Raw genomic sequence first — 20,442 nt, 5'->3', positions numbered from 1 at the left:
AAACCTCTTCGAGTGAACCACAAAACTTGAAAAGCTTGTGAAACTTTCTCATTGTTTTTGGAAGTGAGTACAGATATGGCTGTAGGTCTAAATTAGGCAGAGGTTTTAACACGGTTTGGCCAGGAGATGAAAATGTCTTACCTGTCCACACCCAATCAAAAGGCAATGACATCATTGCTTCTCTGGCCCCCTCAAGATGAGCTTGCATGAAGCCATATATCTCAAAAAGGATCTGCTGGAACTGATACCAATCCTCTGTTGTGAAGGCTTGAGATTTATGCCAGTCATTCACTGCTTTTAGGTGCTGCAAGACCTGATCCACCTGCGGCTCTACAGTTAGTTTCAGTGCTTTCTTCATACCAGCTGATGTGTGTTCAACCAGGGCAACTGAAGATCCCACAAGCACAGCATGAGATATGTTACACATCTCAGACAGAGAGCTGAGACTAAGAGTATCTCCAACCCAAGCAAGGGATTTTGGGTAGGTAGGAGGCCTTTCTTTGCAGACAGGTACCCAGTTGAGTTTTGACAAAGATGCCTGAGTATCTGTGGATTTCACCAGTTTGGTTTGTTTGTTGAGAATCTGCAGAAGTGTTTTTGCCTTCTTGATTATGAATTCCCACTCAGGATCCTGATGACTTTGTAAATCCGCTATCTTCTTTGCCACTTGAAGAACATCTTTTTCACTGAGTTGTACTTCATTTCGTAGCCCCAACTGTCGTAGTGAATGAAGAATATCAGGGGATGAGGTAAATGTACTTGTGGGAAACCTGGTTTCCTCTTCTTTGTAAAACAAATTCTGCAGGATCTCCAGATCTGGATCAAAAAGTTCTGAGGCTATCACTAGCTTTCCACAAGGTAGTTCAATACATTTAAGAGCAGAAAGCCATCCAATAACAGATGAGTTTTCATTCTTTAGAAAGGCCAAATGTTTAAGTGCCCAAAGCATGATTTTGTTTATCTCGTCTGGTGTGTAGAATCCACTGTGAATATCATGGATGATCATTTTCAAACACTCAGTTGTTTTCAACTGTGCTACTTTGAGTTTCTTGATGAGGCGAATGGACTCCTCATCACGGGTGTCCACCAGGCACAGAGATAATTTTACATCTGGTGGGTACTTTGCTCTGTGATGCAATGCTCTGGCACCTCTCAGTGATGTAAAAGCTGATGCACCTTCAGCACAGGTCCCAATTCTCTCAAAGATGGAAAGCTCAAGCAAGGTGTGCTTTTCCTTTTCTGTGACATCAGACAATCCAGCTAGAAAGTTTCTCAGAGTAATCCTTTCTTGGACAGAGAAATATGAGACTTGGCTAACTAAACGCTGCATTGACAATCTATCCATAATTCGCAGCAACATTCCAGGAGAGCAAGGATTGATGTAATTTTTGAGCTGGGGATGCTGCAAACAAGAATCCTGCTTTTTCATTACCACAGCACCAAGCTTTCCCATAACTCCAAGAAGGCATTCAGAGAGCTGTGCTTCATTCTCATCAATGAGAATGATGGGTGATGGACATTTGAGGCGTACAAGTTGAACTTTTTCCATGCATTCCTCCAGTGGCACAGACGGAATCAAAGGCATATCATCAAAAGTACTTAGGTCATCGGCAAAATGTATGTAGAGATGCTTCCAAATCATCTTTAGCCAAGAAATTGTTGGATGCTTCAATCCTTGGTTTCCAGGTTCCCATTGTGTAATGAAGTCTCTGTTTGGCCAAGTTGTTGATAGGATCTCCTTGATGAGTCGTGCTGAGCGGTCAGGGTTCAACATTTGCAGCTGAGTACAGGGTCTTCCTGTACAAATTACAAAAGGAAAAACAGAGTTAACATTTTTACGAAATCTAAAATAGCCATACTTTGACACATTCCAAACTAACCACTTATTATTTTCAATAATTCATCAACCAAAATGCAGAAATGTGTTAGTGTTTTCTCAGGATGAAAATTATGTATACTCATTGACTACAGAATTTTAGCACAGGACCTGGTTTTATTCTCTGTTGAGATCTCAAAGTTCAGTTAGAGCTCATTTCCAACCATGCATTAGTTTGTGTTAGTAGTAAAGTAATGTAATGTCAATGTTTGACACATGAAATACCTACGTACCTGAGCACCCCCAAAGATACCGCTGAACTGTAGTGACAAATTTTGGAAGTGTGAAATTACTTATACTAGTGTCTACTATATTTTATTTGTATGAATAATTAATAAAACAGCCTTTCGTGTCACAGTGTTGGAAAAAAAGCACTAACGGAAGATTTATATGAATAAAATAAACCACATATTACATTACCTCTGCTTTTAGCTGCTTCCTTTAGTCTCTCCTCTACTGAAGGTTTGATACTTTCCAGAATGAACCGACCCTCAAGCCCTGGGTATAGACACCTGATGACAAAGCAAATATTACTATGAGTAATTTACAACAAAATATTGCTTGTGTTTTAAACATTAAGCCTACCATATTTTAAGAGCTAATGGAGGTGAATCATTTACAGTGGTACCTTGACTTACAAGCTTACTTTGTACCGTGACCAAATTCGCAACTCAATTTACAAATTCAAATATAAAACCATTTCCCAATTGAAATGAATTAAAATGCAAATAATCCGTTTCAGCCCCTAGAAAAACACAAAATAATTGTGTTTTTAACTCATTCATTGCTAGGCATTTATATTTGTCATCTGTCATCCAACTGTTTACTGCAACCGACAAATATATTCCTCAAGTACGTTTTTCAACAGGCAGGCATGCAAGAGGGTCTTGCCCAGCTTGTCTGTAAAAGTCAAGCTTCTACATAACTGTAAGGACGAACAGACCCAAGTAGATAGGAACATTGCATTGCTTTGGATTTGACATCAGCACAGCTTTTGAATTGAAGGGGGAGAATCTCAGCTTGTCACGTCGAATATGAGGGAGACAAATCAGAATCAGAATCATCTTTACTTGCCAAGTATGTCCAAAATACACACAAGGAATTTGTCTCCGGTAATTGGAGCTGCTCGAGTACGACAACAGACAATCAATTGACAGAGAGACATAAAGACATGTGTCGCGATCGTCAGAAATGAAACAGTCCATGGAGGGAATGAGGAACGCCACATAAAAAAAGGCCACTGACGTTCAACTCGAGCCATACCCTAAGTTACCATTGCTCATGACGTGTTTCTTAGTTATATATCTGGAATTAAATTATCATTAACCCTTTCTCTGTCTTGTTTTTGTTGTTTTATAGTGAGGTAAGGCGTCACAAAGTCAATGTTCTGCTTGACGTTTCTTTTCACACTGAGGTTTTAGTTATCCGTCCTGAAGGCAAGAGAGAATTTTTTTTACCAAAACTACAAGATTTTAAACCCTCACAATGTGTTAAGAATCTGGGCATGTAAGAATGTCACTAAGATTGTTTTTGACCATCTTAAGACAGAATCCGCCCATTTCTCTCTCAGGCTAACACAGAGGTGCTGATGCATGCTTTTATCTCCCGTTGTCTAGATTATTGCAATGCTCTGCTCTGGTCTTCCCAAAAAGAACATTTCCACTCTACAACTACTTCAGAACTCAGCTGCTCGTGTGCTGAAGACCAAAGGGCGGGAGCACATTACACTGGTTTTTGAGATCACTGCATTGGCTCCCCAAGTGTTTCAGTATCGATTTTAAGGTTGTCATTCACTGCCTTTGATGTCTTTAGAAGTCAAATATCCATGTTAACTGGGAGAGCTGGCAGCAAATGAGTTAAATGTCTCAACGGTCTTGTGCCATCATCAAGGATGTAGCACAATGTGTAGAGTCCCCCCACAGTCTAACCCGGTCGTGGTGGTCTCTGTTGTGGCATCCTCTGTGGCTGCGGGCTGTGGCACCTCTCGGTGTGGATGGCTGCCACAGTTTGTCTTTCCTCGTCCGGGATCCTCAGTGCCTTGCCATGTCTATACTATTAGTCAGTAGGTGCTGTGCTTGTGTGTGTGTGTTCATATGGGTGCTTATGCATTTATATGTGGGGATGGGGAGGGGTGGGTTTTTGTATGTTTCCTGCTATTTTAATTGTCTGTTTTAATCTCTGGGAAGCATTTTGGGTTGCATTTTTTATGTATGAAAAGAGCTATATAGACAACATTTGATTGATTGACTGACTGATTGATTGATTGATTGATTGAGTGAGAAAAAGCTTGCTTCCTCAACTTTTTAATCAGAAACCATTGTTTTGGTGAAACCAACCAATGTTCTACTGCTGATTAATAAAAAATGGAAAAGGCTAGAAATAAACTTTTTCTGGTGAAAGAAGAGAGCAATTTTAGCTGGCAAAAAAAAAAGACCAAGCAACCGCTTGTAACTCAAAAAACTCATAACTTGGGGCACTTGTAAGTCAAGTTATCACTGTACATTACTACTGAGCTGATACAGTACTGTTATAGTAATTGCTACAAAGCACAGTTTCACTAAATCGTTACCTGGGGTACTCGGCAGATGTAATGTAAACAGAATCCTTTTCAGTGACAGAGGATGAAAATGTGGCAAATGTTCCATCTTGGAGGGGCAGGAGCTCCAGTCCTATTAGGTCACTGTAATTGGCATCACTAAGCACAAACTCTAGTAGCAGCAGCTTGTCCTCTAAGGACCCTTTGTGTTTGGACTTCCTGACAACCTGCCGTAGCAAGGTTGGTGTAATCTTTCTCACTTCCGTGGCGTAGGCCACCAAAACCGAGTCCACTGCTGTAGGCACCAGTGCTACCTGCATCCCTGAGCTTTGGAGGTAGTTAATGAGTGTCTGTGAAATGTCTTTGTCTATGTCGAGCTCTGAGAACACAGCTTGGTCCAAGCTGACCCAGCTTTCATTGAGGGAATAGAAGACATGGTGCTGTAGGAGGTCATGAAACAGGGGCTGTAGAATAGGTTTCCACCTGGATTTGACCCGGTTTGGGTCTGGCCAGGCCGCATAAGTCCTTCTAGGGGTTAATGGAAAGTCTTGGTCCATTTTGGTCTGTACCCTTTTGATAGCCTCAGTGATGAGAATTAAATAAGCCTGAGGGATGACAGTGATTATAAGTAGCTCATTCCATAAGGCAGCTGGATCCCTCCACTGGTCCACATCCCGCCACTTGATACTCCTCCGGTTATCTGTGAGGCCAAAGAACCCACTGACGTGTACGGGAAGCCCCGTCTCACCCTCCTCACCTGGGGGGAGGGGAAGGAAGCAAAATGCTCGTCCTGAGAAACCAGAGGTGGCCCCTTGATCTTCTCTGTCGATCAATGTTAGAGGTAGGGCGATGCCAATGGTAGGCATGAACTTTAAGTCATCTGCAAGAGAGTCCAACTCAGCACACATTCCTCTACCACCAACTCCATTACACACAAGCCACTTCATCCTCAGAGATTCTTTCTTGGTTTTATCCTGAGTCTCTATGCTGACCTGGTAAGTGACACAGGTGATTGTGGAGCTAGGAACATGGTTGCTGTAGCTGTCAACTGCCTCGGCCAGAGTCTTCAACGAGTTTGTTCTTTCAAGTTTATCGTCAGTCTTTTCTCGAGCTGTAACTTGAAACAACATACGCTCCGTGCCATCGGATTCACGAACATGCAAAGAGATCTTCTGCACGCATTTCAGGAAGAGCAACACTGTGTCTGCGTCAGATTTGAATGACTCAAAGAGTTCCAAAACCTTTTCTTTGTTGTAAAGGTTGCTGCTGAGATGGGAGGGTTTCATCCGGAGTGGGAAGCGGAACAGTGTACCAGGGAAGCAGCCATCCTTGAAGGTTTTCTCACAGCTTCCAAATATTCCGATATATGGGGCAAATTGGTCCGACAATTCAGTGATCTCCTTAACGTCCGTCTTCAAGTTCCAACACTGTCCCGAGTCGTTCACTCCAAACAGGGTCTGGTGAGGATCCAGCATTGCAATCTGTTCTCCACTGAATATACTGGGGACATCTAAACAAACAGAGGGATATGATATGAATATATTGTAGGGATACATATCACAAGCAACTGTTGAGTATCTTGGAAATACGTATTTTAAATGATAAAAAGATTGGGGGTACAGGGTTTCTGCCTGCATCCATTTACTACTCAGGAGTAGTCATTATGCAAGGGTAGACGTTTCTTTTTTTCAAGACATCAACCTGAAATATGGTAGACAGAGTTGAATCCAATCCCAAATCGTCCAACTTTCAGCGGATCATCTCTCTTCCTGCTCCTGGCTATCTCCTGAATCCCGTTCCAGTCCTCCACAGTGAATACAGCATCATTGTAGACATACAATGCTGTACCTGGAAATCCATGATGGTACTGGATTAAGATAATACAGTGGAATGAATACCTCTCAAGCTGTAAATTTATGAAAACTGACAAATTTGTTCTGGGGAAAAGTGTGACTTAATGCCATCACAATGGATTTGAAATGAATAAGATGTGCTTTAACTGCAGACTTGCACCTTTAATTTTTTAGGGTATTTACATCTAAATCAGGTGAACGGTATAGGAATTGCAACAGTTTGTATATATGCCTCCCACTTTTTAAGGGACTAAAAGTAATGGGACAAATGGACCATATGCAGAGCAACACGAACCATTTCCAGCTTAAAGGTTAGATTGGGTATGAGTTCCGGTATCCGTTTAGCTAGTGGGAAGCCATCTGGCGGAAAAATAATCCATCCATCCATCCATTTTCTACCGCTTATCCGGGTCGGGTCGCGGGGGCAGTAGCTTCAGCAGGGACGCCCAGACTTCCCTCTCCCCAGCCACTTCATCCAGCTCTTCCGGGGGGATCCCAAGGCGTTCCCAGGCCAGCCGAAGGATGTAGTCTCTCCAGCGTGTCCTGGGTCATCCCCGGGGTCTCCTCCCGGTGGGACATGCCCGGAACACCTCACCAGGGAGGCGTCCGGGAGGCATCCGAATCAGATGCCCCAGCCACCTCATCTGGCTCCTCTCAATGCGGAGGAGCAGCGGCTCTACTCTGAGATCCTCCCGGATGACCGAGCTTCTCATTCTTTAAAAGTGTGATAACCTGGTGTTGTTTACCAGGTACAGTAGAACCTCGATATAACGGACTAATTGGGACGGGGGTCATCCGTTACAGCCAATTATCCGATACATTGAAGCACTTTTTTTTTTATTGTGGCCATATGCGCCCATTTCAGAATCAGAATCAGAATCATCTTTATTTGCCAAGTATGTCCAAAACACACAAGGAATTTGTCTCTGGTAGTTGGAGCCGCTCTAGTACAACAGACAGTCAATTTACAGAACACTTTGGAGACATAAAGACATTGACAAAAAACAATTGTGTACTTTTACTGTATTGTACAAAATTCTTTTTTTGTACTTTTTTCGTGGTCTAAAACGCCCAGTACAGTACAAAGCTATTGTAACTAAATACCTTGAAAATGTTTAAAAAGTTTAACCCAAACTTACCACCCTGGGTTTCTAGGCCATGGTGACATTGCTGACGTACAGTACTCATATGCCAGTCGTTTTCATGAGCTGCGAGGAATTAGTGTGCTTCCTAGTTCCAAATCCGGTGTCACAGACCAACAGCTTAACAAGAAAAACTGTTACTGTACCAAAAATAGCATGTACCAGACTCCAGATACTTGTGTTTCATATTCCTCTTAGAGTTAACACCGTCGTCATGCCGTTCTCTCTCTGCGCAGTGTTCTATGCAGTTCTATCTATTGTCCAATAGACAATAGATAGAACCATCATCACCTTGGCCTGGAAATGTGCCACATTCAACATGGCCACCACATAAGCACAGGAGGCATGTCTGATGGTTGCATCTAGTCATATTGTACATCTGTGACCCGGAAATACGTTTGTCCCATTCTCTGTCTGTATTGCGCCTCAGCACCAGTAAAAAAAAAAGCGAAATTCTGGAACTAACAGACATTGTCAACAGCAGTCTAAGTGACAAATGGAAACTATCTTTGGACACATCGTTCAGTCTCGACGGTCAGTTTTATCCGATATCCGTTATATTGGGGTCCGTTATATCGAGGTTCTTCTGTGTATGCAATAGGTCAGTGCTTGTACTTTTCGAGGTTGAAATTTCATAAATTTTTGAATTGTTATTTTTTTTTAAACGAGGGGATCGCTCCTTCAGCCAACACTGCAGTGTGCCGCGAGGTTCAGCATCAACTCGGTTTTAAGTGTCAACGCGTTCTCCAACTTGTCATTATGTTTGCCTGGCGACCGGAAGTTAGCGTTGCCCTGGTCCCCAAACACGTGTGTTGCATGCATAGACTCCATTAACAATTACAAATCAAACTTTCACTTTATAATACTTGGTGGCAAATCCTTTGCAGTCAATTACAGGTTGAAGTGTGGAACGCATAGACATCACCACACGCTTAAATTCATCCCTGGTGATGCTCTGCCAGGCCTCTACTGCAACTGTCTTCAGTTCTTGCTTGTTCTTTGGGCATCTTCCATTCAGTTTTTCTCTCAGCCAGTGAGACTCATGCTCAATGGGATTCAGGTGAGGTGATTGACTTGGTTAGGGCATAACATTCCACTTCTTTGCCTTAAAAAAAACTTTTTTGATTGCTTTCGCAGCATACTTTGGGTCATTTTCCATCTGCACTCGGAAGTGCCGTAAGGGAGTTCAGAAGCATTTGGCTAAATATGACCAGATAATATGGCCCGAAATATTTCATAATTCATCCTCACATTCTCAATAAATACAAGAGAACCAGTTCCATTGGCAGCCATACGTGCCCACACCATGACACGACCACCAACATGCTTCATGAGGTGGTATGCTTTAGATTATCAGTAGTTCCTTTCCTTTGCCACACTCGTCTCTTCCGATCACGCTAGTACAAGTTGATCTTTGTCTCATCTGTCCATGGGATGTTGTTCCAGATGTGTAAAGGCTTTTTTAGATGTTACTGACTCTAATTTTGCCTTCCTGTTTTTGCAGCTCACAAATGGTTTACATCTTGTAGTGAACCCTCTGCATTCACTCCAGTGAAGTCTTCTCTTGATTGTTGTTTTCAACAGACATACAGCTACCTCCTGGAGGGAGTTCTTGAGCTGGCCAACTGTTATGAAGGGGTTTTTCTTCACCAGGGAACGAATACGGAATACGAATAGGGTACGGTGCTTCACAGTGCAGATGAACAATGACTCGAAGCATAGTGTGAAAGAGGTTTTGTTTTTTTAAGGCGAAGAAGATTGCAATGTTATGCAATGGCCAAGTCAATCACCTGACCTGATTCGGATTGAGCATGCATTTCACTTGTTGAAAACAAAACTGAAGGGAAAATGCCCCAAACAAACAGGAACTGGAGACAATTGCAATAAAGGCCTGGTAGAGTGTCATCAGGGATGAAGTGGTGATGTTTATGTGTTCCAGATTTCAGGATGTAATTGACTACAAAGGATTTACAAACAAGTAGCAAAAAGTGACAGTTTGATCTGTTTGTAAATTTGTCCCATTACTTTTGGTCCCTTAAAAAGTGGGAGGCACATATAGTAGAAACCGTTGTAATTCCTATACCGATCATGTGATTTGAATGTAAATACCCTCAAATTAAAGCTGAAAGTCTGCAGTTAAAGCACATCTTGTTTGTTTAATTTCAAATCTATTGCTGTGCTGCTTAGAGCCAAAAATTAATGTCCCAATATTTATGGACCCGACTGTAAATTTTGGGTTTGAACTCAACAAAAAGAAGAACCTGAGACGAGAATAAGTAGTAGTATATACACCATAAGTTATTATTACATAGTAGACTCACATATATTAAAAGTGATCATAGCAAGAATGTAGACGCTGGTAAAGTCCAGACAATGTTTTTGTAAGCTGAACAAATGCAGAACAAGGTCCTGGAGCGGATTGTATTGTATTATATTGGATCGTATTGTATTGTACTTTACTGGGCATCTAGAACTTAATTGTGAATTAATTAATTACTCCAGATGCTCAATGATACTTAACAGCAGAAAACACACAAGGGTTACAACATGTCTTACAAAGTACAGTCTCAGTGATTACCAGGCCCGTCTGACTGCTAAGAACAAACCTTGATGCTCAGCCATGTCAGGTGACCACAGCGACTCCACCCCATACTCCGTTTCATCGTACATGAACTTGACTTCGGTGGCTCCAGCATCCTCAGCATTTTGAATCAGCTCCTTTAAAGTATGGCATAGAGGTGTTGCATTATTTTCAAAAAGTGGGTTTTCCTTATGGTTTTAATGTAACTGTGTTACGGCACTTACTTTCAGAATCTGTCCACCTTCAGGGTACCTCCTCAGAATATCTTTGAGAAATTCAACCAGTGGGGGTGTAGTCTGCCCGAATCTCCCTGTCAAAAGATACGCTGCTGTAAACGTCACCATTCACTACAGCATGTCAAAGAGTTCCAAAACCACGTAGGCAGTTTTATCCTTACCGCCACCTCTGAGGCCTCGTCCCTCCAGTGTGATAGATACCTCAGGGCTTCCTGTGGGCACCAAGACACCAATCGGCATGCTATCATCTGGCTATGAAGAACAGAGGTCCACACGGGTTTTAGATCAATGACAAGTAATAAAAAACAAAAACCCAATTAATGACGTGTTTCAACCAGTAAAACATTAAGTAGAAAGGCACTTGATTAAAACAGAATCATCATAAACATTACCACTGCCATTTACTCTTTTATAACCAAATCCTCTCATCAAACTACTCATGAAAGCCAGAAGAGATCATCTTAATGAGATGTAATAACCACCTTATTAGAAATGATGCAGCATGAAATGATGACGCTATTGTGGGCTTTCCAAGGTGAACGTGTGAGCCACTGTGCTCAGGCGTTCTTATACATTAAGAGACTGGCCAACTGTGCTGTCCCTCTCAGTCATCATCCTTATCATGACCACAGTACAGTCATCAATCACCCTACACACTTCCCAAGAAGAATGGAATAACAGACAGCGTAATCAATTTGTATTTAGATTGCATAATGGCACGGCACTGGGTGTACTTACAGTATCTTCTTATTTCTGCCAGTAAAAAAATAAATCACCAACACACTGATCTGACTTTTATGGATGCACACACACAGTTAGAACCAACTAATACGACACACCACACACCCCACTTGTACAATACATTTAGGTCTAAAATAAGAGCCCTTTTACAAATTCAGGCGTCACATAATAATGGACCGTTTTAATTACCACAATCAAAAAGCTCGTAATTTAACAATATGTAATAAATGCTAAGTAATACGTTAGGAATATCTAGCAAGTTCTACTCATATTTCAGTGGCACAGCAATATACTGAGGCCAGGGTGTATCTAATGATGTGGTTAGTGAGTGTAAAATTCCTGTGTGAAGTGCACGTTCATGACTTTGTGGTGTGTAGTATTAGTAGTATGTAGGAGTGGCCTGCAGCTAATTTTTGCATATGAGATCAGGGGAGCTGTAGAGCATTGGCCACCACCTGGTGCTTTCACTCAACTTAGCCTCCAAACGCAAGGTCATCTCCCAGTCATGTTCACTAACACACCTAGACAACCAAAACCAACCACAGATATATGTTCTTAAAATAATGATAATGAAATACATTTTTAAAAGCAATTACTTTGTTGTACACTACTGACAAATGGCATAGACTTTACTTGAGTATTTCTTCACAGTCAATGGTGTAAATGAGTATCTCAGAATTTGTCCTGTAGTTACAGAGTAGAACATTGAAACTGGGATGTTTTCTGCTGCTGGCGTTTATCTTCAATCACAGAAAGAGTTCAGTTCTCCATTTGTTATGGGTGTAGTCTTACAGTACAATGTGACAAAACCACAGGGCAGCACTCAAAATGGTCATATGATGTTTTCCAAGAGGAAAAACAAAGAACCGTAAACTAAGCATACCAAATGGGAGAAAAAGAGGGCGTTATATTCAGACATGCAAACACCAAAGAGATGAAAAAGGTGACAAAAAAAAAACATTGTAGGGGAGGTCTAGGCGGATCCCCCGGGCCCACGCAGATAATTTTTTTGATTTTAACATAAATTAAACAATCTGGAAGACTCTGGAGAGTACAATAAGGCAATATCAACAAATTTCTCATCGGATCTACACGATTTATGGCCTATTTTGAGTTAAAAACCGCGAATTTCGCCAAAAGGCGACTGATTTGCATGGATTTGGCATCCTTCCTCCTACTAACTAGTGATGAACTAAAAAAATGTTCATCTCAAGTTAGTAGCAAAAAAACAAAACAAAAAAAAACTATAGTTCAAAATAAATAGGGACCTTGCACTGACAACAACAACAATTCACAAAATGTGCACAATTAATCACATTTTTATTGTGATTGCAATTTTGGCTGCCATGATTAAATGAGCCTGATCGTCTGCGGTTTTTTACATTTAAAATGCGGGCACTGCTGCATATGAAAAGTGCTTCATTTGTAGCAATGGCCGCAACCCAGTCAGTCAGCGACCAGGGGGCGAACGTATGGTTAAGGCTTTATTAAAGGCTGGCAACGTACTCTATGACCAACTTCAAAATAAAAAGCTTGAAATGGAATTGATGTCCAATGTATTAATATATGGAGCTTTTATTTTGAAGTTGGCCCTCTCAGCACATTGCCGGATAGGTGGCGTGTCACGGTAAAACACTTAACAATCATTGCAGCGGCTGCCTTCAACTTTTCGGCTGGCCTGACTACAAAAACAAAGCAAAAAACAAAACAAAACAAAAAATAACAGAAATAAATAGAAAGAGAAATCACAATTGTCCAGTTCTTTGCAGTTTGTGACCGTGCACGAGTGACCAATGGTCAAGCAGAACAACGGAGACGTGCCCGTCCTTGAAAATTCACTGACGGAGCGGATTTTCGAATGAAAAGTTGGTGCTTACAGCCTAATGTTATTGTGTTTTACGCATTAACTGTATTTGCTTCCATTAAGTTGCAATTCGTGATTGCACTTTGTAAAAGCATATTTATTCACTTAGCACTTGGTAAAATAGAATTTTTTGGGGTACATTTCTTTTTTTTATTATTATCATCTATCATTTATTCTTATTTAAAAATTTATTTTGCACTGTAACATATATATTACATATTGTTTGTTGAAAAGTAGTGCAATAAAAATAAAGGTTTTTCTCTAACAAGGAATAATCATGCATAATAATCATGATTACAATATTGATCAAAATAATCGTGATTATTATTTTGGCCATAATTGTGCAACCCTAGGTTCCATTACACATCTTACATCTGTGATGTTGCCACAGCGTTTATATGCGATCCAAATTTCGAATCACAGCAAAACTAGTTGCCGATGGTCAGCCACTATCGTGGTCATGCACGTCGCTCGGTGTGCTCCCAGCCTTAACTAATTCCGATAAAACCTTAACCTCGCACTTTTCATGCATGGTTGAAGGTAGTAGCTACGTAGATGTATAACGTACCACTTTGCCATTGTGAATGAGTCGCTGCTCTCTGACAGGCAGGTTTGTGTCTTCATAGATTAACTGCTTCACATCACCAAGCGGTGTCAAAGGAGAGACCTGGTAGGACCTCAGGCCAAAGTAGTCGTGATGCACATTCACCCGCGGCAACCTTAAAACAAAGTATATATGAAAAACAGATAAATGTTTAAGCATAATATTCAGCAATCGTCAGAATCAGGATCAGAATCGTTTATTGCCATTGTCAGTCAAAGGTACATTCGCAACTAGTATAATGTGGTGCAACATGAAACAAAATGTCATCTACTGTAAAATGTTATCTAATATTGTTTATATATGAGGAAACAGTACATGAATATTAGAAGGGTCCTAAAAGTACAAAGTACTGTATTAGACATTTAGAGCAGGGATAGTCAACTGGCGGCCTAGCATGTGACCAGCGCCCACACTCTGAGTGGCCCCTCAATTAACTCCCCATGCCCCCAAAAAAATGTTGGGGGGAATCATAAACATGTTTACTCTACTACACCTGATCAGTTTTAATCACCATTCAATGAAATGGTACTCGAGCGACTCTCGAACAAGGACAGTATAAAAGCGTCAATTTCATTTAAAAAAACATCTCGGTTTGAGAGGAGCCAGATGAGGTGGCTGGGGCATCTCATTAGGATGAGGTGTTCCGGGCACGTCCCACCGGGAGGAGACCCCGGGGACGACCCAGGACAGGCTGGAGAGACTACGTCTCTTGGCTGGCCTGGGAACGCCCCCCGGAAGAGCTGGATGAAGTGGCTGAGGAGCAGGAAGTCTGGCCGTCCCTGCTAAAACTACTGCCCCCGCGACCTGACCTCGGTCGGATAAGCGGTAAAAAATGGATAGATGGATGGATGGATGGATCTCGGTTTGTCATACTAGTCTCCAGAAAAGGCCCCTCTGACAGCTACTTCTGTTTGACCCAGTTTTTTTTCCGCTTTGTCCATGTTTGGCTAAGCCGCCCCCTTTCCTCTGATTGGTTGCCTCCGTGGAGAAGACCCACTTGTGAGAGCACACGTGTTTGTTATGTTGACAACACTGGCTCGGTGGTGGAGAGGTAGGCGGAGATCTTTGCTTGTGACGCTGGTAAGCTCAAGAAATTCGAATGACCTGATTTCAGGCCTCTCAGCAGAAAAATGTCTGTAACTCGGAAATGCATGGACAATTTTAATTCCTATTTCACGCGTTTACTGAGGCACCTTAGAGCCATTATAACATCTCAAATACTAGGAAAAGTTGGTTTGCTAAAATATAGGACGTTTAAGACACTGTAATTACATTGGTTCAATAAAAAAAATAGACATATGTACATATGTTGAAGATATTTAAAATCCCATTTTTGTCATACATCTGGTTAAGAAGTGCGCTGTCCTATGTGGCCCCATGGTAGTGGTGACGAAAAATTGTGGCCCCCTCCATCATTAAAGTCGCCCATCCCTGGTTTAGAGTTGTTTTAGTCAAATAAATACTTAATAGTTGCATTGTAAAAATTATAGTTTATCAACAAGTGTCAGAAAATGGATGGATGGATGGATGGATGTTGACAAAGATTGTTTTGTCAGTCTATATCACAGCCAGCATACGCACAAATATTTTCTAACATTTATTATTCATAATATTTGCTATTCTAGATCTAAAATCGTTTGTGATCTTCTAAAACTTAATCTATGGAGAGACCAAATAATTGTTCATTTTCTTGCCAAGGCAAGTTTATTGTTTGTACGACAGTATGCTTTTCTTGGGCTCAATTACATTGAGTGTTTGTACAATTAAACCTTATACAAAATAAATGCAGTGACAAAAGCAAAAGATCAAATGTGTTCTCTTATTGGAAGGATGCATCTTGCTTAGAGTCAGCATTGATTAAATGGTCTAAGGTTTGGACGTAACATGAGAACAAGCAGCTGACCAGATTCATCTGTTGACGATCTATTGCCTTTAGGCGTTTGTATCCAGCTTAAGGTTTTATGAAGGAAATAGCATGACTGACTCATTCTACCTTCCCAAGGGGCAGACAAGATGTCACATGAAAGGCAATTCTGTAACTCAAACTTATTATTGCAGTTGTAATTATAATGGCGCTTGTGTTTTACCAGCAGATCTCCTGTGTTGTCAGGGCATTTGGATGTAATTTTTATGAGTATTTCTGTTCTAGAATGTGGATCAAAATCATCTTTGTATACATATTTCTTTATATTAGGGATGGGCATAATAATCAAATCACTGAACATAAAGAATTAGGTCACTTGTACAGAACTGATTGTTCATTAACCATGTCTTGAAGCAATAGAGGCAAAACGGTGTACAATACTTAGTTTGGGAGATGTCTATGTCGCAGCTGTAATTTAAACACAGATTGACAACATTAATGATAGTTAAACACAAACATATGAATACAGTGGACCACCGCTTATTTGCAGTTGGGCACCTATTCGCTTTTTTAGGGGGGGGGGCAACCGCAAAAAAATGGTTACTGATGGTATATCCCAACTAATTCAAGAATTTTAGGGGGTTAAAAATTACGCATTTGCAATGCAATTATAACGGGTGTCAATTATTTACAAATGCCTATGCCTCGGGAATAGCGGTTCTCCACTGTATAACCTAACAATATACTGTAACTGTATATGCATTACGCAGTGGTAACCTCGCTGATTTTGGTGTGTTCACCATCACTGCATTGAATGGTGTGATGTGAATTAAAGGAAACAGTCATATTTATTTCTATGAAAGAAAGAGAATCTTTGCCATGACTTGAAGTGGACAAACATAAAAATATCTGCTTATTCAGCACTGTATGGGACCCAAGCAGCTGGGTGGTGTGCCTTGCGTGGGTGGGTCAGTCTGCAGTCACATGATCATCTGAAAAGCCATAAGAAACTCCACTGGACCTAATTGGACAAAAATGCTAACGCGTTCAAAGTAGTGAGTCCAAAGGCTCACATTCACTTGGCCTAACTGCTTAGTATCCAGAAATGAACAGGAACGGCATTGACTTTCCCATGAGAGGTTTAACACCGCTCTCAACATGCTGCGACTATATTATTTGCATGTTTCCTCACGCATCATTTCTTTGGATCTGAACTTACCACAGGTGCGGACAGGTGGCCATCTCGCTGCTGTTGCCGCTATGTTTGTCCAAGCAGCGGGGCGCTTTCAAGGGACTATGTTGTCGTCTCCGCGTATGAATACTCCATCCGGGCTGCGGCACAACAACAACGCCGTTACTTCCATGAAAACACCTGTCTCGTATGTTTACATGTACCTTACATCTTTATAACACGCTGACTTAGGAATAGTGTGCAACAAAGCAGGATATAGGGAAGCAGTTTGTAATAATGGCAGAGCTAAAAGGTGTTCTTATGCACCGTGCACCACCGAGTTTTAATGGTGATGTTGGACGCAGCGTGATCCGGCTATCTGATTAACACTCACTTGTCTGGCCAGTGCGCGCCTACAATGGTCCCCTGAAATAGTTGTCCGTTTTCTGTCAGGACGTATTCCAGGAAAGCCTGGTTGCCGCAACAGCGACAATAGCGATTGGCATAGTGTTTTCCTGCTATCACGATAGCGACTCCATCAAAGGCAATGTTCTAAGAATAAAAATGAATTAGCCCACTCGGGAGTGGACATGAAGTGAGATGGTTCGCCCCCAACGACTTCCGCCTCGTCCGGACAACTGGGAAGAAAACAAAACAAAAACAAACGAAATTCCCTTTTTTTGTATAATGTGGATATAATCAACATCAACAATATTTATTCTTCGCGCACGACACATTGTTAGTTTAGCGCGAGCGCTTTTTCTGGTCTCACTTTTTTGTAGGTCAGTGAAACCAACGATGGGTGATGCTGTGCGCATGCGCAGTTGTGTAACTAAGGCAATTCGCAAAATAAATAGGATGCATTTCCTGGTGCTCATATGCGTCTACTAGTCTAGATTTGTTTTAAACCCTCTTTAGTATCGTCAACTCCATTCGCTTGACAAAATGGGTTTTGCTGGCTAACCTATTGAACAAAGAGTATTACGAAGCCGAGTGTGTTCACTGCTCGTTCTATTCAAGTCGCCGACTTTTCCGGGAGTACAGTTTTATTTCAACATTGAAGTCATTTAAATTCTAAAGCAAACCGTTGAAAACAACCATATGTTCTGATATATATATATATATATATATATATATATATATATATATATATATATATATATATATGTAAATCGTTATTTTATTTGGAAATGTAATGTTTTCCCGGACTTTTGCTTCTTTAAATCTGCCAAATTCTAACTGTTGAAATGAAGTTCACCCAAAAAAATTAAAATAATTAATTTAAAAAAATCTTCTAGCCTATAGATTCCACTATTAACAAAAGCTGACCAGAAGGTATCTCTCCTACTGCTGAATTGTGGGATTTGAAGTCATGACATGGCTGAAACGTGCTGCATGATGCGCAGGTCAACTTTGGAAAGAAACACTCGTTACACAGATTGACACGGTGAAATCATCAAATCAGTCAACAACTACGATAATTCCAGCAGTATACAGAAAGTGACATCATCGCTTAAATGGCAAGGGCCGCCATGAAACCTCAAATATATCTAATAACATAATATCTTAACCAAATCCAGTTTGCAGTTACCCTAAAAAAACATAATAGTAATCACTCCACTTACCAGATAATAACGATTTTGGCTCCGTTTGACAAAAACTCATAATCGTATCCTGTGATATAAATACAATTTCATAGTGGTCTGTCATCTCATCGAGGTGCGTGCATTACATTACATCTGCCGCATTGAAGAGAGAGAGAGAGAGAGAGAGGTGAAGTGACACTCACACGAAGAAGTCTGCAGCTTGTCTGCACTGTCCTCTGCTGCAGTGCATATGGAAGCAAAATGCACTACAGAACGATCACATGAATGTCATCCCATCCAACATGAACTCTGGTTGGTTCACCAAATCGGACTTCACCATAAATATCCAAGAGCCGTGATATGTGTGGTAGCACATTGACGCTGCAGTCATTTGTGAGAAGCACAAGCTTCTTAAAGGGACGGGAACCTGCACAGCACAAGAGATTAACTCAGCACTGTCATAAAATGTGTAGTGTACACGATCACGTGAATGTGTATTGGAAGGACTGGGAGCAAATGCAGGAAGATATGGATATGGGTAATAAAAACTAAAGCAGCTGAATGGGATTGAAAGCAATCCACTTGATGTATTTATTTTAATATGAGAAAAATAGGACCCCCCCCAAAAAAAACATTACCTCGGCCAAAATAGTACACGTGAACAGTAAATGGTAATGGTAAGCTGGCCAAACATACAGAAAAGAAAACAAAACGGAAAACATCGATTCAGTGAGATATCAGCAATAACTACAATTTTCCGGCAGATGGAGACGAAACACCAGTGTTTGCATCTCCTGACTTGCTATTTCAAACTCACCAGCCACAACATTATGTGCACCTACTAAAACTAATGAGAACTAGTCTCAACAGTTGACGAAGTTCTGCTCTTACAAAAGTAAAAACGCTACGTTTTGATTAACATGTCAGAGGGATAACGATATAACATTGTGTTTATTATGACTGTGGTTTGCAGCCCTGCACTAAAATAGCCTGCAACGACTGCAAAGTACCATTATAATAATTGAAATATGATTTATCCCTTTAGTTAGTTAAATGAAACGCACTGCGGGGGGAAAAACAACAAATAGCACATCTGCCTCATATTTGTAAAGGTTTGTGTTTGAATCTTGGTTCCTGCCTCTCCTGTGTGCTGTTTCCATGTTCTCCCTCTGCTTGCATGCGATCCGGCTTCGTCCCACATTCCCAAAACATGTATGTTAGGTTAAACGCGAATGTGAGTATGAATGGTTGATTGTGTGTGCCCTGTAATTGACTGTCAACCAATCCGGGCTGTGCAGGTCACCTGCTTCTCACCCAAAGTCAAAGGATGATGGATGGATGGAATGTAACAGATCATGCTGGTGTACTGAATGAAGTGTCCACTTACTAATTGTACATAAAACATTAAAACACCTCCCCCCCCCCCCCCCCCCCCTCCACACCTCTTCCTTCTTCTCCTTGGTAGTTCAAATATTCTTTTACTAACATCCACTTTTAATATAACAGATTTATTGCGTTCCTCACACGAGCAATCAAATAATGATTTGAGAGTTACAATTAATGGCAGGTTAGGCAATGCGTTATGACATGAGCACAAATAATGGCAAGATTTGCTGGAACGGACATGTCCGGACATGTGTGGTAATTGGTTACTTGCTCTGCAGCAGTTGTGCTGAACCTTTGTCCCTCACTTCACACACACACACACACACACACACACACACACACACACACACACACACACACACACACACACACACACACACACATGCACACGCACTCACATTATTGGATGTCTTTTTTTTTTTTTACACTCTTATCTTCTTAAAATCTTTGATGATCCTATATTTTTGGCATTTGTCTTTAATATAATATATTCTGTCATTCTAACAAAGCCTGTGTTGAAATGCACTGAAATGCAGGCTTGACCTGTTCATTTCTATAAAACGATACTTGTTAGATCGTTAGATCGTCAGCCTCACAGTTCTGAGGACCGGGGTTCAATCCCCAGCCCTGCCTGTGTGGAGTTTGCATGTTCTCCCCGTGCCTGCGTGGGTTTTCTCCGGGCACTCCGGTTTCCTCCCACATCCCAAAAACATGCAGGAATTGGAGACTCTAAATTGCCCGTAGGTGTGAATGTGAGTGTGAATGGTTGTTTGTTTGCATGTGCCCTGCGATTGGCTGGCGATCAGTTCAGGGCGTACCCCGCCTCCTGCCCGATGGTAGCTGGGATAGGCTCCAGCATGCCCGCGACCCTAGTGAGGAGAAACGGCTCAGAAAATGGATGGATGGATACTTGTCGTCATACTGTAGTTAAGCAGCAACCAAAAAAGAAGTTTCTTGACTTTGTAACATCTGCAGCCCATCGTACGCGTCAGATGTCAGAAA

At 41.3% G+C, this 20,442-nt stretch overlaps 1 protein-coding gene across 1 annotated transcript in view; it reads right to left on the bottom strand.

Annotated features, from left to right (window-relative positions):
• The window catches only part of sacs (sacsin molecular chaperone), a 28,816-nt gene extending 10,362 nt beyond the window's left edge, over positions 1 to 18,454 (bottom strand). Inside the window, 10 exon segments of the mRNA XM_061781971.1 lie at positions 2 to 1,797; positions 2,297 to 2,388; positions 4,446 to 5,922; positions 6,114 to 6,260; positions 10,014 to 10,125; positions 10,213 to 10,298; positions 10,386 to 10,476; positions 13,398 to 13,548; positions 16,517 to 16,629; positions 18,258 to 18,454. Of these exon segments, the coding sequence (XP_061637955.1) occupies positions 2 to 1,797; positions 2,297 to 2,388; positions 4,446 to 5,922; positions 6,114 to 6,260; positions 10,014 to 10,125; positions 10,213 to 10,298; positions 10,386 to 10,476; positions 13,398 to 13,548; positions 16,517 to 16,539 (3,975 nt within the window). The 5' untranslated portion in view covers positions 16,540 to 16,629; positions 18,258 to 18,454.
• Positions 18,455 to 20,442: the final 1,988 nt, after the last annotated feature.

The sequence above is a fragment of the Phyllopteryx taeniolatus genome, chromosome 8 (assembly GCF_024500385.1).
Source record: "Phyllopteryx taeniolatus isolate TA_2022b chromosome 8, UOR_Ptae_1.2, whole genome shotgun sequence".
NCBI lineage: Eukaryota > Metazoa > Chordata > Actinopteri > Syngnathiformes > Syngnathidae > Phyllopteryx > Phyllopteryx taeniolatus.
Note: the sequence above shows the minus strand (reverse complement) of the source record. Positions and strands in the feature narration are given on the sequence as shown.